Below are 19,507 nucleotides of genomic sequence, written 5' to 3'. Positions count from 1 at the left end.
GAGTCGATCCTGTCTTTCCTTTCTCTGTTGGGGTTCGTATTGTTCGCTGGGTGCTTACGCGCGGTACCATGCCTCGTTTGCCATCCTACGAAGGCAGGGATCATGATGCTGGCAGAGATACTCGCCAAGAGACTCTCCCAGGCCCGGAGCTCATGATTTCTCCCGATAGGGACCGCGGCGATGCGTCTGCAGACGCTGATCGCGGAGGGGACGCTCGTCCCGATAAAACGGTCATGAAGGGGACCGGGGGGAAAGGGATTCGAGCGTCACCTCCCGAAGTGTCCCAGCGCGAGGCGGGTGGAAGGGGGAGTAGCACGTCCTCTCTTGGTGGTGGGAACTCGCGGCTGGGTGCGGACTCCCAAGGGGAGGCCGCCCCCCGCCGTTATCCGGGTCCCCACACGGAGACGGCCCTCAGGGGCCCCAGTGCTGTTTCCCCTCCTCCCTCCTCGGTCGACCCCCCTCCCCCACCTCCTCCTGGGGGAGAAAAACAGTTGGTTCCGGGGGGGGGACCTCCACTTAGCCCACCCCGGGCCAAGCCACCCCAGTCTCCCCACGGGAGGGGATTCTGGGCGCGTGACAACCTGCTCTGCAGGTCTCCCCGCTATCCGGCCGGTCTCCCCTGCTGGGGGAGTCCCGCGCGTGTCAGGCGGTTCCGGGCAGTCAGACCGCCGGCCTTTCGGCCTGTCTGACACCCAAGTCGGACCTGACCTCCCTCCGACTTGGCCAGGCTTTTCCCTTCAACGAGGTCAAGGCACCAGTGACCCTTGGGGCTGGGGTCACGGGATGGCTGGTGCCCACGGGTGGTATCCCCCATTCTACCCGTACTGGGGTGCACCTATGGTGCATGCTGGGTTCCCGGGAGGACCAGGGACTAACCCCTGGTCCGCTCCCCACCGGACCCAACCCAGCACAGACCACAGAGTGACACACACAGCCCCGACAAGAGGGATTGACTCTTCGTTGGGCAGGTCGAGCTCCTCGACCAGTGTTAACACTACAGCCTCGAATAGGTCCTCTGTCAGCACGCAGGTGACCGCCACGGTCACTACGGCTTCCTTTTCAGGACCGACGGCAGCTGAGGGACCCCGCTCAGCCCGTGGGAGCCCGCTGGTCCCACCTACCCAGCCCTCGGTCCTAAAAGGAGATGAGTGGGTGTTCGTCCCCTCACAGCAGTCGTGGGTCCCTCTGGCGTCCAGGGACGCTCTCTCTGAGAAGGTGTGGCACCCACCATCCCAAGCATGGTTGGACCTACGGTCCACACACTCCCCACCCTCTTCAGGTGTCAAGGACATAACAGAGGAGACCAGGGTCCCTGCTCGGGATCGCCCCAGCTCATCCCGCTGGGCTGACCACAGCCCACAGGACGCCCCCGTGGGTACATCCACTTGGGATGGCACCCAACAGGGGATGGACTGTGAACAAGAAGGACAGCCCCTGTCTTCGGATGAGGACGAACAAGCAGATGAGCACTCTTCGCCCCCATCCCAGTGCGACAGATGGAGCCCACGCCTCCCTAGGGACCAGCCTGAACCAAACTCGGACTTTGCCGAGCTCGAACTGACCCTCCCCAATAGGGTCACACATGCTGAATCAGTCCCTCAGGCAACTTTGTCACCCTTAACCCTCCTACGGTCAGGTGACTCTAACTCCAGAACCACAAGGCGACTCAGAGTGCCAGAAATGGCTCAGGAGTGGCTTAATAAGCCAGCCCGCACCGTCAGGGGTGCTGCTTCCATCCCTCCTCCAGGCAGGGAGTCACTCTCTGCCCCGGGCGCTTTTGCCCCAGGCAAGTTCCTTAAAGATCCCTCCAAGGGAGGAGTGTGGTCCTGGTACACACAGGACCACCCTGCCTACAGGGAAGCAGAGCCCTCCGCGCAGGACAGGATGTTGGTCTCACAGCGCACCACCTTCCCCACCTCAGCTACTCTTCCCTTTAAGACATTTGCAGAGTGGGACAAACTGGCCCGCCGCTGCCTCCTCGAGGTGTCCACGGCTTATACCTTCTTTGACGCGTTCCTCCACAGAGCCAATGAGCTGTGGGAACGACGTCCAGTTCAGCAGGACACGGAGTCTCCTTCCTCTGGCCTGCCTGGCCTCTTCTCAGACCCGAGGTTAAACACTTTTGGCAATCGAGTAGCGTCTGGTCTCACGGCAGCTGCAGACGCAGCTACCAGCCTTCACTTCAATACGGTGCTAGCGCGGCGGGATGCTGTTCTCCGCCTCTCTAACATTCCAGTAGAGGAGAGGGCTGCTCTGCGGTCCATCCCAGCACAGCAGCACTCCCTCTTCGGCCAGTATGCGCCGCATTTTGTCAGCCACAGGGCAGAGACAAACCGGGAGGTGGCCTCATATTTAGCCCAATCCTCCCAGGGGCGCCAGGGTTCTATGCCTTTGAAGAGACCCGCCACCAGGGCTCCTCCATATACCTCGCCTCCTAAGCCAAAGCGGCGTGCTCAGAATCAGCGGCAGAGGAACAAACCACCTCATGGCCGTCCAAGCCGTCCGGCCATGCCCAAGGCCAGAAGGCAGCACCCCCAATGACTGGGCCCCGATTCAGCACCGCCAGTCGTTCAGCCCCTCCAAGTAGGAAACTTGTCCCGGCACGCGCATCAGTGGCGTGCTCTGGGACTCAACGACTGGATAGTGTCGGTGCTAGAGTCGGGGTACATGCTCCCTTGGGTGGGGGACCGCCCCCCTCTAAGATCCACTCCTCCTCCTTATGTGCCCAGCTCGATGGAGCAGGAGAGCGTCTTAGAGAAAGAGATATCGCACCTACTCCTCATAGGGGCGATATCTCAACTCTCGGACCCGGGCCCCGGTTTTTACGGCCGGTTGTTCGTGATTCCAAAAGTCTCCGGAGGGTGGAGACCAGTCCTGGACTTGTCCCCCCTCAACAGTTTCCTCCCCAAGATGAAATTCAAGATGGACACACAGGCACAGATTCGGGAGACCATGCAACAGGGAGATTGGGCGACGTCCATCGATCTGAAAGATGCTTATTTCCATATCCTCATCCACCCGGCATCCCGCCGGTACCTGAGGTTCGTGTGGAGGGACAGAGTGTTCCAGTTCTCTGCCCTCCCATTTGGTCTGTCCCTTGCCCCTTTCCTGTTTACCAAGGGGGTGCGGGAATTGGTGTCAATCGTCCGGTCGGAGTCCATTCGGCTCTGTGTGTACCTGGACGACTGGCTTATTCTGGCCCAGTCACAGGCTCTGTGCCAGAGTCATACAGCCAGACTTCTAGACCTGTGCTCCCAACTGGGCTTCATCACGAACCAGGAGAAATGCGATCTGTCCCCGAGCCAGTCCTTCGACTTCTTAGGGATGAGATTCGACACGCGGTCCATGATAGTCTCTCCGACGCCAGATCGGTGGGACCGTCTGGCAGGCCTCCTCAACCACTTGCGCCATTCCTCCCAAGCAACGGCGCGGACACTTTCTTCCCTCCTGGGCATGATGGAGTCCATGGCACCTCTCATCCCTCTGGGCAGGTTCTCAAGCGCCCTCTTCAGAGGGCACTCAGGCTACGGTGGTCCCAGAGCACTCAGCCATGGGATACCCGGATATGTCTGGGCGAGTGGTTCCTCGAGGTGACATCAGAGTGGTTAACCACCCCTCTTCTGACACAGGGGGTGCCCATAGCCCCACCTACTCTTCAGGTGGCACTATTCACAGACGCCTCCTCCATGGGCTGGGGAGCCCACATGGACTCACTCCATGCAGCAGGGACTTGGTCCCCGGAGGAGCGCCTATGCCACATCAATGTTCTGGAACTGGAGGCAGTTCGCAGGGCTCTCCAGCACTTCATAGCGGAGGCCAAAGGCAAGACCATTCGCTTGTTCACGGACAACACAACAGTCGCTTGTTACGTGAACAAAGGGGGCGGAGCGCACTCGGCAGACCTCTCTCTGCGGACCGAGGCTCTCCTCCGTTGGTGCCACAGCAGGGGCATTGCACTTTCAGCGAGACACATAGCAGGGAAAGACAACATTTTGGCAGATGCTCTCAGCAGGTCCAAGAGTGTCATACACACAGAGTGGACCCTGGACAAGGACACCCTGCAAGGAGTGTGGGAACAGTGGTTCCGGCCGATGGTGGACCTCTTTGCGACAAGGTTCAGCAAGAGACTTCCCACGTACGTCTCTCCAGTCGCCGACCCAGAAGCATGGGCAGTGGACGCTCTCTGTCTAGACTGGAGCAGTCTGATTGCCTACGCGTTTCCTCCCTTTCCAATCCTGTCCAAGGTGATACGGAAAGCCAGGTTGGAACGCCCGCAGATGATCCTCATTGCGCCGAAATGGCCAGCCCAGCCCTGGTTTCCGGTCCTTCAGTCCCTGACACATGTTCCACCACTGGAACTGGAAACCAAACCTCATCTGCTGAGGCAGCCTCGTTCGGGCATTCCTCACTCCAATCCTCAAATGCTCCACCTGCACGCGTGGCTGCTGTGCGGGCGGATCTGTCAGCATCACCATTGAAGTCTTCCACCCCTCGGTCAGCCTCTGTGTCCGCCGCGCTGACCAAGGGGGGTGCCTCCTCCGACCTCCTCTCCATAGTCTCCAAAGCCAGGAGGGAGGGAACAGAGACTTTGTATGACTTTCGATGGAAGAAATGGCTGAGTTGGTGTACAGCTCAGAACATTCCCCCTACTAACCCTACGAGCATGCAGCTGGCCAACTTTTTGGCTCACTGCTCCTCGGTTCTCAACCTGTCTGCTAGTTCTGTGAGAGGGTACAGGTCTGCCATTTGTACCACTATCAAACAGCTAGGTGGTCCCGCTTTTGAAGCTGATTTCCTGCTCAGAGAAGTGGCTAGGGGCGCCTCTCTGAAGGAAGCTAGGAATCCCAGAAGAGTGCCCCTCTGGGACTTGTTCCTGGTGCTGGATTTCATTCGAAAACAGCCCTTTGAGCCATTGGGGACTATTCCTTTTGACCTGCTCACTCTCAAGACCACTTTCCTTCTGTTGCTGGCCACGGGCCGTCGTAGAAGTGAGATTCATGGTCTTAGTGGTCTGCCACAAGATCTAGCATTCCACAGAGATGGTTCCATCACTCTTCGTTTCCTTCCAGAGTTTCTGGCTAAGAACCAAGACCCCGAGGTCCCTTCCCCCTCTCTGAGGGTCAGACCTTTGTCGGATATTCTGGCACAAGATGATGAAGATAGGCATCTCTGCCCCGTTCGGTGCCTCAAATACTATTGCAATAGGTCTCGCCATAGGCGTTCTTCTCAGAGGCGCCTTCTCATCTCCCTCAATGAGAATTACAAGAAAGATATCGCTGCAGGCACCATTTCCCGCTGGGTTTCCCAAGTCATTCGTAGAGCCTACTCTCATGCACACAAGGATCTCAGCTGTCTTAATCCCAGAACACACGAAGTGCGGGCCATAGCTACTTCGGCTGCTTTCCAGCACTCGGTACCACTGCAGCATGTCTTGGAGGCAGCCTTCTGGCGGTCGGAGAATCCCTTCATCAACTTCTACCTCCGGGATTTCCGTATGACCAGGGCTGACGGTTCCAAGGGGATTTCCTTTGTCGCGGCTAACACTGCCGTCTCAGTTTCAAGGGCTCCCCATACGAACCAGTAGGCGTTGCCCTCCTCCATTTGCTTTAAATTCTGCATCAGTTTGACATGGTACAGTATATGACACCAAAAGGAGGAGTTTGTATTATACTCCATGTTTGGTGTTTACATATACTTACCATGTCAAACTCGAATGCCCGCCCGTCCGTCCCCGCGTCTCCGCCGTGGTTCTCATGGGGCATTTTCATTCATGGCCACGGAATGATTCAGCGCTTATAGCTGTTAGAGGCGTTTGATTGGCTAAGAGCGGGCCAGACTAAGAGGGGCGTCTTTTCACTGTTAGCCGCGCGAAATTTGGCCAAACAGAGCAAACCATAGGCCTAGTTTGCATCAGTTTGACATGGTAAGTATATGTAAACACCAAACATGGAGTATAATACAAACTCCTCCTGCTGCTACTTCTTCTACTACTACTACTACTATTACTACTACTACTACTGCTACTTCTTCTTCTTGTTCTACTTCTTCTTCTACTACTACTACTACTGCTGCTACTTCTTCTTCTTGTTCCACTTCTTCTTCTTCTATTCTACTACTACTACTACTACTGTTACTTCTTCTTCTTCTTGTTCTACTTCTACTACTACTACTACTACTACTACTGCTACTTCTTCTTCTTCTACTACTACTACTTCTTCTACTACTATTTCTTCTTCTTCTCCTCCTCCTCACCATCACCATCATCAGCATCATCATCATCATCATTATCAACATCATCACTATCATCACCATCATCTCATTGATATTGTTATTATTTTTGTTATCATTATTGTCGTTATTATTATTACTGTCATCAATATTATCATTATCATTGTGATAAACCAGGACAAGCGGAAGTCCAAGGACATAGAGACGCTGACGGAGAGCACCTTGCTGCAGAGCAGCACAGGGTCCGCCACGGACTCGAACCAGAAACCCCAGGCGACAGACTCGGAAGTGGCTGTGCCGCGGAAGAAAGAGAAGCCGGCGGTGGGTGTGGCGGGGGCTGTGGGTGTGGGCGCCGCCGGCGATGCGTCGCATGAGTTCCTGCGAGGGGAGCAGCAGCACTTGTCTCAGGGTAAAGGTGGACTGCTCTGCTCTTTTCTTTGTGTGTGTGTGTGTGTGTGTGTGTGTGTGTGTGTGTGTGTGTGTGTGGAGGGTGAGGGAGTGGATTGGGTGGGTGAGTTGAGGGTACATGGGAGGAGGGCGTGAGGGGGTTGTGTGTGTGTGTGTGTGGGGGGGGGGGGGGGTTGGGGGAGTAGATTGGGTGGGTGGGTTGAGGGGGCATTTAAAGGGGGGGGGGGGCGTGAGGGGGTTGTGTGTATGTGGGTGTGTGTGGGGGTTGGGAGTTGAGATGGGGGGGTTTGGGATGTGTGAAGAGGGGGTTTTGTGGTGGTGGGGAGGTGTGTGTGTATGGGGGTGGGAGTGTGGAGGGGGGGGGATGGGTTTGTGTGTTGGTGTCAGTTGTCAGGAGGTGTGGGATTAGGGGTGTGGGGGGTGTTAGGGGTAGTAGTAGTAGTATGTGGATGGTTGGGGGCTGGAGGGCTATTGGGAAGTGTGTGAGTGGGTGTGGTGGGATGGGTTTGTATGTTTGGGCGTGGGGGGTTGTCGGAGGGAGGATTAGGGGGGGGGGGGATTGGGCGGTTGGGGGGGTTAAGGGTAGTATTTGGAGGTTGGGGTGGAGGTAGAGCAGCCAATGAAGAAGAAGCAGAAGAAATCAAAACTCTTTGCCTACATGCACAGCTCCCTCATGTGTCATTTCACATGCAGGTCTGGAACCAGTAGAGGAAGAGAAGTCCACCACCACCACCAACACCGCCACAACCGCCGCCACCACGGCAAACAGCCACAGCCGAAAGAGCCGCAACAAGGACATCAACAACCTCAGCAGCCACAGCAGTGTGATGACAATGAGCGACGCGGGGGGGAAGACAACTGTGGAGATGGAGGGGGACGTGATCAAGATCCGACGCTCGGTCAGCAGTGGAGACAACCCTGTCGACTGGGACCCCAACATCTTTGCAGGTCAGTTGGTATGGTATGGGTCGGGTCGGGTCGGGGGGGTTGGATGTGTCCGTGAACCCCGGGTGCGCAGCAGCCGAGTGGTTCTTCTTCTTCTTCTGCGTTGACTCGTATGCACACGAGTGGGCTTTTACGTGTATGACCGTTTTTACCCCGCCACATAGGCAGCCATACACTGTTTTCAGGGGTGTGCATGCTGGGTATGTTCTTGTTTCCATAACCCACCGAACGCTGACATGGATTACAGGATCTTTAACGTGCGTATTTGATCTTCTGCTTGCATATACACAGGAAGGGGGTTCAGGCACTAGCAGGTCTGCACATATGTTGACCTGGGAGATCGTAAAAATCTCCACCCTTTACCCACCAGGCGCCGTCACCGTGATTCGAACCCGGGACCCTGAGATTGACAGTCTAACGATTTAACCACTCGGCTATTGTGCCCGTCAGCCGAGTGGTTGAAGTGTTTGACTTTCAGTGTGAGGGTCCCGAGTTCAGCGATTCCAACTGTTGCGATTTCGTCGTGTTTTGTTACGCTCGATCGCAGTTTGTTCCGACATTACGCCAACGTCAAAATTGGTCTGATGAGTTCGTTTTTGACTTCGTAGCTTGGTCACATGCTTTCCTGTCGTAACATTACCCAGACGGTCTAGAACTGTCAATCATGAGGCAGGGGCAGTCACTACAGACCTTGGTCTCACGTGATGATGCTCAGCTAAATGTGTGTGTGTTTACAATGAAACAGTGTTGAGCGGACCAGTCAGCTTAATCATAGCAGTTACGCTGTGTTGCAGGTAGGCCCAAGTGTTTGTATGCCTTGTAGATGAAATGCGTGACTATGTATGTATACATATTTATGTGTACATAACTACATGCATGTATATGAATGTGTATTGTGTGCGTGTGCGTTTATGTAAGTTTGTGCCTGCCTATGTGTGCGTATGTGTTAGGGTAGCTGTCAGATACACATGCATTGTTAAAATGTATGTAGGCAGTGTGTGTGAGAGAGAGAGAGAGAGAGAGTGTGTGTGTGTGTGTGTGTGTGCGTGTGTGTGTGTAGTCATATTTTGGTGTGTGTATGTAACATAGATGTAATGTTTTATGTTAACAAAGCGTTTTTGTAAAGCACCTAAAGCAGATTTCTGGATAGTGTGCTATATAAGTATTCATTATTATTAAATGTACATTTGCTGATGTGGCTCAGAGTCAAAGTGCCGCAGATGTGTCTGATGTAAAGAAGCAGCGGTGGGAACAGAAGTAACTCAAAATGTCTGCGTGTTCCTACCAAGTTCAAAATGTTCCTACCAAATTTCCTGATTGTTCCAACAAACCACTTGACAGGGGTTGGCATCTCTGTGTCCGTGGTGGACGCAAGAGCTGAGTTGTTTAAGCGTTGAACTTTTCAATCTTAGGGTCCTGGGTTTGAATCTCAGTAACGGCACCTGGTGCTGGTGGGTTAAGATTGGATAATTTTCTTTTCGGACCTCCCAGGTCAGCATGTGTGCAGACCTGCTTTAATGCCTGAAGTCCCTTTGTGTGTGCAGAAAATCTGACATGCATGTTAAAGATCCTGTAATTAATGTCAGCGTTCAGTGGGTTATGGAAACAAGAACACACCTAGCATGCACACCCCTGAAAATGGAGTATGGCTGCCTACATGCGGGGTCAGTAATCAAAAGTCACTTGGCTGAAATTTGTGCCATTGGGATATTACGATTATTACATACTGTGATGCTAGTCCTTTGGTGCTTAGTATTGAAGTTCATTTCATCACATTGGCCTGGTTCGAAGCAGACAGCATTTTGTTGCTGCTCAAGTTTGGGTTTTCCAGCTCTTGAAGTCACCAACATTCAACGTCAAACAATTGCATCTCTTTTCCAGTGATGCATACTGTGGTTCGTCCGTCGGGATCGACGAGGACCATCTAGTCATCCTGGGGGTGGGTGGGTTGGGCTCTGTGGGTGCACAGATGACTGGTCAGGCCAATCCGCGCCCGGAAGGTTCTGACGCAGTGTGGACAGGGGATGGTGGCGGCTGTCGGGGACTTGCTGGCACTGCTTTTATTGGCCTGTCTGCGTTGCTCTGCTGCAGCGATTCTGTTGGCCTCACAGGATTTGGCGCCTTTGTGGACAGCTGAACGCCACTTTGGTCTGTCCATTGCATTCAGCTCCCATGTGTCGTGGCTGATGTTGAAGGCCTTCAGAGAAGCTTTCAGAGTGTCTTTGAAGCGCTTCTTTTGGCCTCCATGGGAGCGCTTGCCATGTTGGAGTTCGCCGTACAGCAGTTTCTTGGGGAGCCGGTAGTCTGGATAAGGATGCATACTACTAACATGATGAATTATGTCAGGTGAATTATGTCAGTGCACGGCCAGAAGCTACTTTATTTAACTGTCGCTTTTCTTTTGGAGAGCAAGTATTAAATGGAGGGGACCAGTAGATGTGGGTTTTTTTTATCCACTTGTCCCCAAGACAGTTCACTTTTTTTCTCAAGGATGCGGCACCGCGTTTGGACAAATCCATATATGCTACACCATGCTCCCTCCTCTGCTTCGCAGTTGTCTGACCAGCAGCATAACCCAACGCACTTGTACTTTGAGTGCATTTGTATGTATTTGTGTACCTACCAGAGTGGATTTCTACAAAATGTTTTGAGTGCTTGCATATATATTGTGTAACAATCAGAGCGGATTTCTTCTACAGAATTTTACCAGAGGACAGCAACACTCCCGCTGTCATGGGTTCTTTTTCAGTGCGCCCAGAGTGTGCTGTGAAAAAGACGTAGGTTTATCCTCTCATCCGAATGGCTAGACGCTCAGTTTGATTTTTCAGTCTATGTTGGGAGAGAAGGGGGCAAGAACAGGATTCGAACCCAGGTCCTCACAGACTCTGTATTGGCAGATGAGTGTCTGAACCGTTCTGCCACCTTCCCCAAGACCGCTAAAAACTACCCTGTCATTTCTAGCCCTGATGCAATGATGTGCTGAATGATCAGAAATGGATGTCAGTAGACACTGAATGGTAGTAGTGGTGTGCTGAGTCATCAGTCTGAGGTGGTACAAGTGTGAAGTATTGATCAGGTTGTCAGAGTGACAGCTGTGATGAATCAGTGTGTGTGTGTGTGTGTGAGTGCGTGCGTGTGTGTATATGCGTGCGTGCGTATGTGTGCGTGCGTGCGTGCGTGCGTTTTTGTGTGTGTGTGCGTGAGTGTGTATGTGTTTGTGTGTGTGTGTGTGTTTGTGTGTCCCAGTAATGTGTCCATGTAATGTTTGCATATATATACTGATACAGTGTGTGTGTGTGTGTGTGTGTGTGTGTGTGTGTGTGTGTAAGAGAGATAGATAGATAGAGAGAGAGAGAGGGGGAGAGAGAGAGGGGGAGGGAGGGGCATGTTGTTTGGTGATACCTTGATCATTTGTGTTGTCCATCATTGTTGCTATGCTTCATGTTACTATTGTAAGGTTGATGCAGTGTGCCACTCTCCAAGTATCTGTTTGACATGGGTCATGTCTGGAGTCATTCTTTCATGGGATTTTCTTCTTTAATGCATTCTTTTATTCTTGTTCTTTCATCATTCTGTTGTGGTTGTTGTTACTGCTGCTGCTGCTGCTGCTGCTCCTCCTCCTCCTGCTGCTGCTGCTGCTGCTCCTCCTCCTCCTGCTGCTGCTGCTGCTCCTTCTCCTCCTCCTGATCTCCCTCCTCCTCCTCCTGCTGCTGCTCCTCCTCCTAATCTCCCTCCTCCTCCTCCTAATCTCCCTCCTCCTGCTGCTGCTGCTGCTCCTCCTCCTAATCTCCCTCCTCCTGCTGCTGCTGCTCCTCCTCCTAATCTTCCTCCTCCTTCTCCTCCTCCTGCTCCTCCTCCTAATCTCCCTCCTCCTCCTGCTGCTGCTGTTCCTCCTCCTCCTAATCTCCCTCCTCCTCCTGCTGCTGCTGCTCCTCCTCCTAATCTCCCTCCTCCTGCTGCTCCTCCTCCTAATCTCCCTCCTCCTCCTGCTGCTGCTCCTCCTCCTAATCTTCCTCCTCCTTCTCCTGCTGCTGCTCCTCCTCCTAATCTCCCTCCTCCTTCTGCTGCTGCTCCTCCTCCTAATCTCCCTCCTCCTCCTCCTCCTGCTCCTCCTCCTAATCTCCCTCCTCCTCCTGCTGCTCCTCCTCCTAATCTCCCTCCTCCTTCTGCTGCTGCTCCTCCTCCTAATCTCCCTCCTCCTCCTCCTCCTGCTCCTCCTCCTAATCTCCCTCCTCCTCCTCCTCCTGCTCCTCCTCCTAATCTCCCTCCTCCTTCTGCTGCTGCTCCTCCTCCTAATCTCCCTCCTCCTCCTCCTCCTGCTCCTCCTCCTAATCTCCCTCCTCCTCCTCCTCCTGCTCCTCCTCCTAATCTCCCTCCTCCTGCTGCTGCTCCTCCTCCTAATCTCCCTCCTCCTCCTCCTCCTGCTCCTCCTCCTAATCTCCCTCCTCCTCCTGCTGCTGCTGCTCCTCCTCCTAATCTCCCTCCTCCTCCTCCTCCTCCTCCTCCTCCTAATCTCCCTCCTCCTCCTGCTGCTGCTGCTCCTCCTCCTCCTAATCTCCCTCCTCCTCCTAATCTCCCTCCTCCTCCTGCTGCTGCTCCTCCTCCTCCTAATCTCCCTCCTCCTCCTCCTGCTGCTGCTGCTCCTCTTTCCTCCTTCTTCTACACCTCTTTTCTTCATTTATCTTCTCCCTGTTTTTCCTCCTTCATTCCACTCTCCCTCCCTTCTTTCCTTCCTTCCATCTTTTCTTTCCCCTCTTGCTTCACCTTTTTTCTATGACCTTATCCATAATTTGTGTGTGTGTGTGTGTGTGTGTGTGTGTGTGTGTGTGTGTGTGTGTGTCCCATTTCCCTCATCACACAAACTGGTCATCGTTATTGTTTGTTATTTGTCTTTTGCTGTTCCTGTTTCTTCCTTCCTTCCCTTTATGCAACCCGCCCCCCCACCCCCCCCCCCCCCCCCCACACACACACACACACTCTCCCTGTACCCGCATCCTTTTTGTTATTGTACATTATATTCAGCCAATATTTCTGTTTCTTCTTTCTTTTCTTTACATCATCTTCCCTCCCCCCCCCTACCATCTACCTCCCTAAACCCACTCCCTGTCGTTATTATTCATTATCATCAACAAATATTTCTGTTTCTTCCATCTTTCCCTTTCCATCATCTCCCCTCCCCCCCCCCCCCCACTCCCCCCACCCTCCAGCCTCCCCAACCCCCTCTCCATGTACCCACTCCCTTTTCGTTATTGTACATTATATTCAGCCAATATTTCTGTTTCTTCTTTCTTTTCTTTACACCTTCAACCCCCTCCCCCCCCCCCCCCCCCCAACCCCCCACCCTGAAGCCATTTGCTGTCATTATTGTGTGTAGTCATCAACAAATATTTCTATTCCTCTCCATCCTTCCCTTTTCATCTTCTCCCCAAACCCACTCCCTGTTTTTGTACATTATCATCAACTAGTATTTCTGTTTCTTCTTTCTTGCCTTTGTGTGTGTGTGTGTGTGTGTGTGTGTTGGAGCTCATGTACGTTTATATGTATTTGACTGTGCTTTCATATCTGTGAAACTGCATGTTTGGTGCATTTCTGTTACGCATGTGTGGGTGTATGTGTGAATGTGTGTCTTCATGTTTTACATTTATTGCTTATTTATCACCATTGTTGTCTTATTTATTTATTTGTTTACTTTTTATTATTATCATCTTATTAGTATTATTATTATTATTATTACTACTACCTTTTTCTATATTGTAATTATTATTTATTTATTTATTTATTTATGTCAGCTTATCTATTATTTATTCCCCTGTTTTTTTTTGTTTGTTTTTTTTCTCAAGGCCTGACTAAGTGCGTTGGGTTACGCTGCTGGTCAGGCATCTGCTTGGCAGATGTGGTGTAGCGTATATGGTTTTGTCTGAACGCAGTGACGCCTCCTTGAGCTACTGAAACTCAAACTGAAACTTTCTTGCCTTTACGCCTTCTCCACCCCTACCTATACCCTCTCCTTGTACCCCCCCAGAGGTGTGGAGTTCTGCTGCTGGTCAGGCATCTGCTTTGCACATGTGGTGTAGCGAATATGGATTTGTCCAAATGCAGTGAGTAACTGAACTGAACTGAACTGAACTGAACTGAACTGATCTACCCCCGTCCTGCCCCTCACCCCCCTTCCTGTTCTCCTCTCCCTCCTTCTCCTCCTCCTTCTCTTCCTCATCTTCCTTCTCCTCCTCCTCCTTCCTTCTCCTCCTCCTCCTTCTCCTGCTTCTCATTCTCCTCCTCCTCCTTCTTCTCTTCCTCCTCCTTTTCCTCCTCCTCCTTCTCCTCCTTTTCCCCCTCCTCCTCCTCCTCTTTCTCCTCCTTCTCATCCTCCTCCTCCTTCTTCTTCTCCTCCTCCTCATCGTACTGTGTGCCAGCTGATGCACTGGGTGGGGTGAACTTTGTGCCATCGATGATGCTGACGGAAAGTGACATTCTTTGTGTGCTTCTGCTGACATCATCATTACTTAGGGAAGAGGCTGGGAGATGTGGTGGGGTGGGGTGGGGGTGTGGGGTGTAGAGAAAATAAGATAAAAAAGGAAAAAGACTTTTTGGTGTCATATACTGTTCCATGTGAAACTGATGCAGACCAGGCCTATCTGTTTGCTCTTCTCGGTCAAAATTTATTGCGGCAACTCAGTGGTACGACATCTTGCCATTAGACCGCCCCCTGTCTGCTAGCCATTGAAATGCTGTTTCCACCTTTTTGTTGGCATTCAGCCTCCTGTCTCTTCATTCTCTCTTGTTTTGGACAGGTGAGACTGTGAACTTTTTTTGAGGCAGGGATAGTGTGGGTTTGGTTTATGTCTGTATGGAAGTCTGTGTACACAATCAGTAGCAGTACAAACTTAAAATCTATTCACCATACGTTTTAAAGTGCATAAGATTTAGTAATGTTGAGGTTGAGCTCCCTGACCAGTATGGATTATAAACTACTTAATGTATTATCATCCTTCCACAACAGGCTGTTCTTCAACAAGGCTGTTTGCACGCATAATGTGATATGTGGAAACGCTCCCAAAAATGATTACAGAAACTTTTAAAACTAATGACCACAGACACAGACATTTGTTATGTATACCTAGACCTAGAAACAGCCTTCTGATACTCTGGTGGAAATTTATGGAATAACCTTCCACTTGTTTTAAGATATATAACAAATAAAAATGTGTTTGAAGAAAAACATGAAAAATCATCTTTTTAAGTTTAACTGTCCAAAAGGTGAACAATAATATACAAAAATCTATACCTGTTAGTTGCTGCTTAATTTATTATTTGTGAAATGTTTTGTATATGCTTTCGGTGGCAGTTTGCTTGTGTTGTATGAGGCTGTATGTGTATGCGAAACTGGGTGTGTTGTGAATGTGTGTATATGTACGTGTTTTTGTGTATTGGTGTGGAACAGAAATGCTAATGTGTATTTCATTACTGCACGATTCTTGTATCTATATTTCCAGGTTTTTTTGTTTGTTTTTTCCCTATGATTATGCTCTCCTTTTTTTTTCTTTCTTTCTATTTTTTTTTTCTTTTTTCAGATGGCTCAATGTAAGAAAGCAGTTGTTGCTTGATCAATTACCATCTTGAAATAAAAATTTTGACTTTGACTTTAACATTGACACACAGACACACAGGCACACGCAGAGACACACACAGACACATACACATACACAGCGACACACAGACACACACACACACACACACACACCAGCTGCAGAGGACGTACATCATGAGTGGTGTTGTGTAACAAAGCTTGGGAACAGGAAATGTGAAGGGAATGCTCGACACAGGGGCATGTTTGTATGTGTGTGTGTGTGTGTGTGTGTGTGTGTGTGTGTGTGTGTGTGTCTGTGTGTGTGTGTGTGTGTGTGTGTGTGTGTCTGTGTGTGTGACTCTGTGACTGTCTCTCTCTCTCTCTGTATGTGTCTGTAGTTGTAGTAGTCTTCAGTTTAACATCATTCCACTTAAATGATACAAGATGGTGTGTGTGTGTGTGTGTGTGTGTGTGTGTGTGTGTGTGTGTGTGTGTGTGTGTGTGTATGACTCTGTGTGTGTGTGTGTGTGTGTGTGTGTGTGTGTGTGTGTGTGTGTGTGTAGTTGTAGTAGTCTTCAATTTAACATCATTCTACTTAAACGATACAAGATGGGGTGTGTGTGTGTGTGTGTGTGTGTATGACTGTGTGTGTGTGTGTGTCTCTCTCTCTCTCTCTCTCTCGCTATCTCTCTCTCTCTCTCTCTGTCTGTCTGTGTGAATGTGTCTGTCGTTGTAGTTGTCTTCAATTTAACATCATTCCACTTAAGCGACACAGGATGGTGTGTGTGTGTGCATGTGTGTGTGTGTGTGTGTGTGTGTGTGTGTGTGTGTGTGTGTGTGTATGACTCTGTGTGTGTGTGTGTCTGTGTGACTCTGTCTCGCTCTCTCTATCTCTGTCTGTGTGAAATGTGTCTGTAGTTGTAGTTGTCTTCAATTTAACATCATTCCACTTAAGTTATACAAGATGGTGTGTGTGTGTGTGTGTGTGTGTGTGTGTGCATATGTGTGTGTGTGTATGTGTGTGTGCGTGTGTCTGTGTGTGTGTGTGTGTGTGTGTGTGTCTGTATGACTCTGTGTGTGTGTGTCTGTGTGTGTGTGTCTCTGTGAGTGTGTGTGTGAGATTCCGATTCCGAAGAGGAAGTGAGCGTCACTCAGGCCCTCATCCTTGATCCACTTCCTTGTGGAGAGTTGCCGAGTGTTTAAGTGTGAGGCTGTCAGACAGACAGTGAGCTGAGAGTGTACAAGTCACTGCCTCTGGTGGCGATCCATTGGTCGGTTCGAGTGCTGTCGGCGTTTGTGGACTGTGTATGTTGGGAACATCGTCGTTTTATTTTCTTGTGTGATCTCAGTCATTTGATTTGCCATTTGTGTATCTTTTGTTTTGTTATATTGTGTAGTATTTACTTATTTAAAATTTAGTTTGATTTTTTTTTTCCCGTTTCATTTCTAAGCTTGACACACAAGGCTCTCCAAGGCCTGACCAGTGTGTTGGGTTTTTGCGTAGTTCAGGCAACTTCTCCTTTTTATATATTTATTTATTTATTTATTTATTTAAACACAGCTGTGGTGTAGCACATGGATGTCAGTCTGCATCATTCAACACCTTGAAAATGAAAGTGTTGGGAGCTTCCTTGGGGCTTTGGATTCTGTGCATTCATCGGTCAGTGCAGTGTTTGATACAAGGATAGGTGCTGGATTTTTCCCACAAGACCTGTGCCCTGAGTGACTGGACCTCAAGGGCAAGGAACTCAACTCCACAGGCTATATCCTTTGTCAGGTCAAGCATGAATAGTGACTCGTTTGGCTTCTATGTCTAGATCAGTGTTTCATTTGAGGGAAGGTGTTGGTTTTGGCTTTTTGTTGGGTCAAGCGTGAGTAGTGACTCGTTTGGCTTGTATGTATAGATCAGTGTTTCATATGAGGCGAGGTGTTAGTTTTTTCTCTTGTTGGGTAAAGCGTGAGTAGTGACTCGTTTGGCTTCTATGTATAGATTAGTGTACTGCAGTGTTACATGTTAGGGGAGGTGTTGGTTTTGTCTCATGTTGGGTCAAGCTAAGGAAGGAGTGTTGGCCTAGAGGTAACGTGTCCGCATAGGAAGTTAGAGAATCTGAGCGCGCTGGTTTGAATCGCGGCTCAGTAGCCAATATTTCCCCCCCCTCCACTACACCTTGAGTGGTGGTCTGGATGCTAGTCATTCGCATGAGACGATAAACCAAGGTCCTGTGTGCAGCATGCACTTGGCACACGTAAAAGAACCCATGACAACAAAAGGGTTGTCCCTGGCAAAATTATGTAGGAAAAACCACTTCGATAGGCAAAACAAATAAAACTGCACGCAGGAAAAAAATACAAAAAGAATGGGTGGCACTCTCCCTGGGGAGAGCAGCCCGAATTTCACACAGAGAAATCTGTTGTGACAAAAAAGAGAATTGCAATACAATACAATACAGTACAATACAATACAATACAATACAATACAATACAATACAATACAGTACATAGAATTCTGTACATTGGTCAGTGCACCACAGTCCTTAGTATTGTATTGTATCACCCGTCATGTCTGAACAGACTTTTTCTGTATGAAATTCAGGCTGCTCTCCCTTGGGAGAGTGTGTCATGACAGTGCAGCACCACCCTTGTTATTAGTTTCTTTCCTTTACCTTATTTTTTCCCTGCAATTGTATATTTGTTTTCCTGTCTGAGTAGCTTTTTTTTTTTTTTTTACAGAAAGGGACAACATTTATATTGCCATGGATTCTTTTTCGGTGTGCCAGTTTAACCTCTTCAGTACCCCGTGACCCCATATATATATGTATGTGTATCTCTCTCTCTCTCTCTCTCTCTCTCTATATATATATATATATATATCATCTTCTTCTTTTTTCATGGGCTGCAACTCCCATGTTCACTCATATGTACATGAGTGGGCTTTTACGTGTATAACCGTTTTTACCCCGCCTTGTAGGCAGCCATACTCCGCTTTCGGGGGATATATATATATATATATATATATATATATATATAATTGTGTGTGTGTGTGTGTGAAAATATATATAAGAAGTCATAAGAAATGCTTGGCTGTTTGCCCCATGATGCATATATACGTCAGCGTCATTTCAGGATTTTTCACGGGTCTCTTTTAAAGTCTTAACTCCCGAGAGCAAGGTTTCGGTTGCGCCCCTTTTCTCTGCATTCAAATTTTGTATTACGTGTAGCTGACACATTTTGTACTTTCCAAAGTCAATTCAGGTCTAGATTGGAAGCTGCTAGGCAAATCTCGCTCTCTGCCATAAATGAAGCCAAACCGTAGCTTTATTAGGCTTTTATTTTGAATAAACCTTCACCGACGTCACAGTGTCAGACTCTGGTGAGAAACTGGCTTGATTCAAATCGCCCGCCATTTATAGTCCGGTTCAGGCTTTAAAGTTGATGTATCCCAATTTTCAGAAAGCTTGATGTGTCCACTTCAATTATCCAAGAGAAGCAACAGCCAGTCACGCTCTGTATGATGATATCTGGATGTTTTTGTCAGTACCCCCATCACAGTGCTTTCAAAATGGCGGACATGTATTATATGCAATCATCGTGTCAAAGGAACTTCTACTAACCTTCAGGATTTGATAGTCCTGTTTATTTTCCTTTCAGACAAGTAAGGGTTGTGTATACTTTATTACAGTAGTAGAATTTTTGGTTAATCATAACCCTCTGCAACCCCCCAAAAACCACCCGGCAGCACAAATCAAAATAATGCTTGGCTACTGAAGAGGTTAAAGTATGTGACCTTGTCCTTCGTTTGGGTCAAGCATCAGACTCGGACTCACAGCTCCTCTACGTTTCCTTACGTTTTTTTTTTTCCCCATCACCCCCAGGTCTGTTGAGAGGGTCCACACCGGGAGGGTCTCGCAACGTGGTGTCGCAGATCTGCGAGAATGTAGTCATCAAGACGGTCCTGTCCAAACGACACTCCACCCACGCTGCCCTCGTCACCTTTGACCCCGTCATGGAGTCCAGAGAGGAGAACCGGATGACCGCCAGCGCCGACTACAGGGTCCTCGGAGAGGAGGAGAGCCGGAGAAACTCTGGGGCCAGAGCTTCGTCTGCCACCAGTTCTGCTGGTCGTGGCCCGGCCAGCTCTCGGAACTCTCTACCGCCGCCGTCGCAGAAGTCGGATGAGATATTTGATGATTCGGAAGAGTGGGCAAAGGTGAGTTTATTTTCGTAGGATTTTTGTGTGTGGGTGTGTGGAGGGATGGAGGGGGAAGATGTGTGTGTGTGTGTGTTTTATTTGTCTGTTGGGCTGTATTTGAATGTGCGTGTTTTCTTATTTGTGTGTGTGTGTGTGTGTGTGTGTGTGTG

The 19,507-nt window shown here is 49.9% G+C and overlaps 1 protein-coding gene across 2 annotated transcripts in view; it reads left to right on the top strand.

Moving 5' to 3' along the window:
* LOC143286967 (uncharacterized) overlaps positions 1-19,507 on the top strand; it is a 93,111-nt gene that overhangs the window by 48,273 nt on the left and 25,331 nt on the right. For both annotated transcript variants that reach the window (XM_076594950.1, XM_076594951.1), the window contains exons 14-16: positions 6,406-6,637; positions 7,330-7,584; positions 19,021-19,355. In XM_076594950.1, the coding sequence (XP_076451065.1) occupies positions 6,406-6,637; positions 7,330-7,584; positions 19,021-19,355 (822 nt within the window). The remainder of the gene's footprint in view (positions 1-6,405; positions 6,638-7,329; positions 7,585-19,020; positions 19,356-19,507) is intronic.

This window comes from Babylonia areolata, chromosome 10, assembly GCF_041734735.1.
Source record: "Babylonia areolata isolate BAREFJ2019XMU chromosome 10, ASM4173473v1, whole genome shotgun sequence".
In the NCBI taxonomy this organism is placed as follows: domain Eukaryota; kingdom Metazoa; phylum Mollusca; class Gastropoda; order Neogastropoda; family Buccinidae; genus Babylonia; species Babylonia areolata.
The sequence above is the reverse complement of the archived record's forward strand: the minus strand, read 5'-3'. Positions and strand labels throughout refer to the sequence as shown.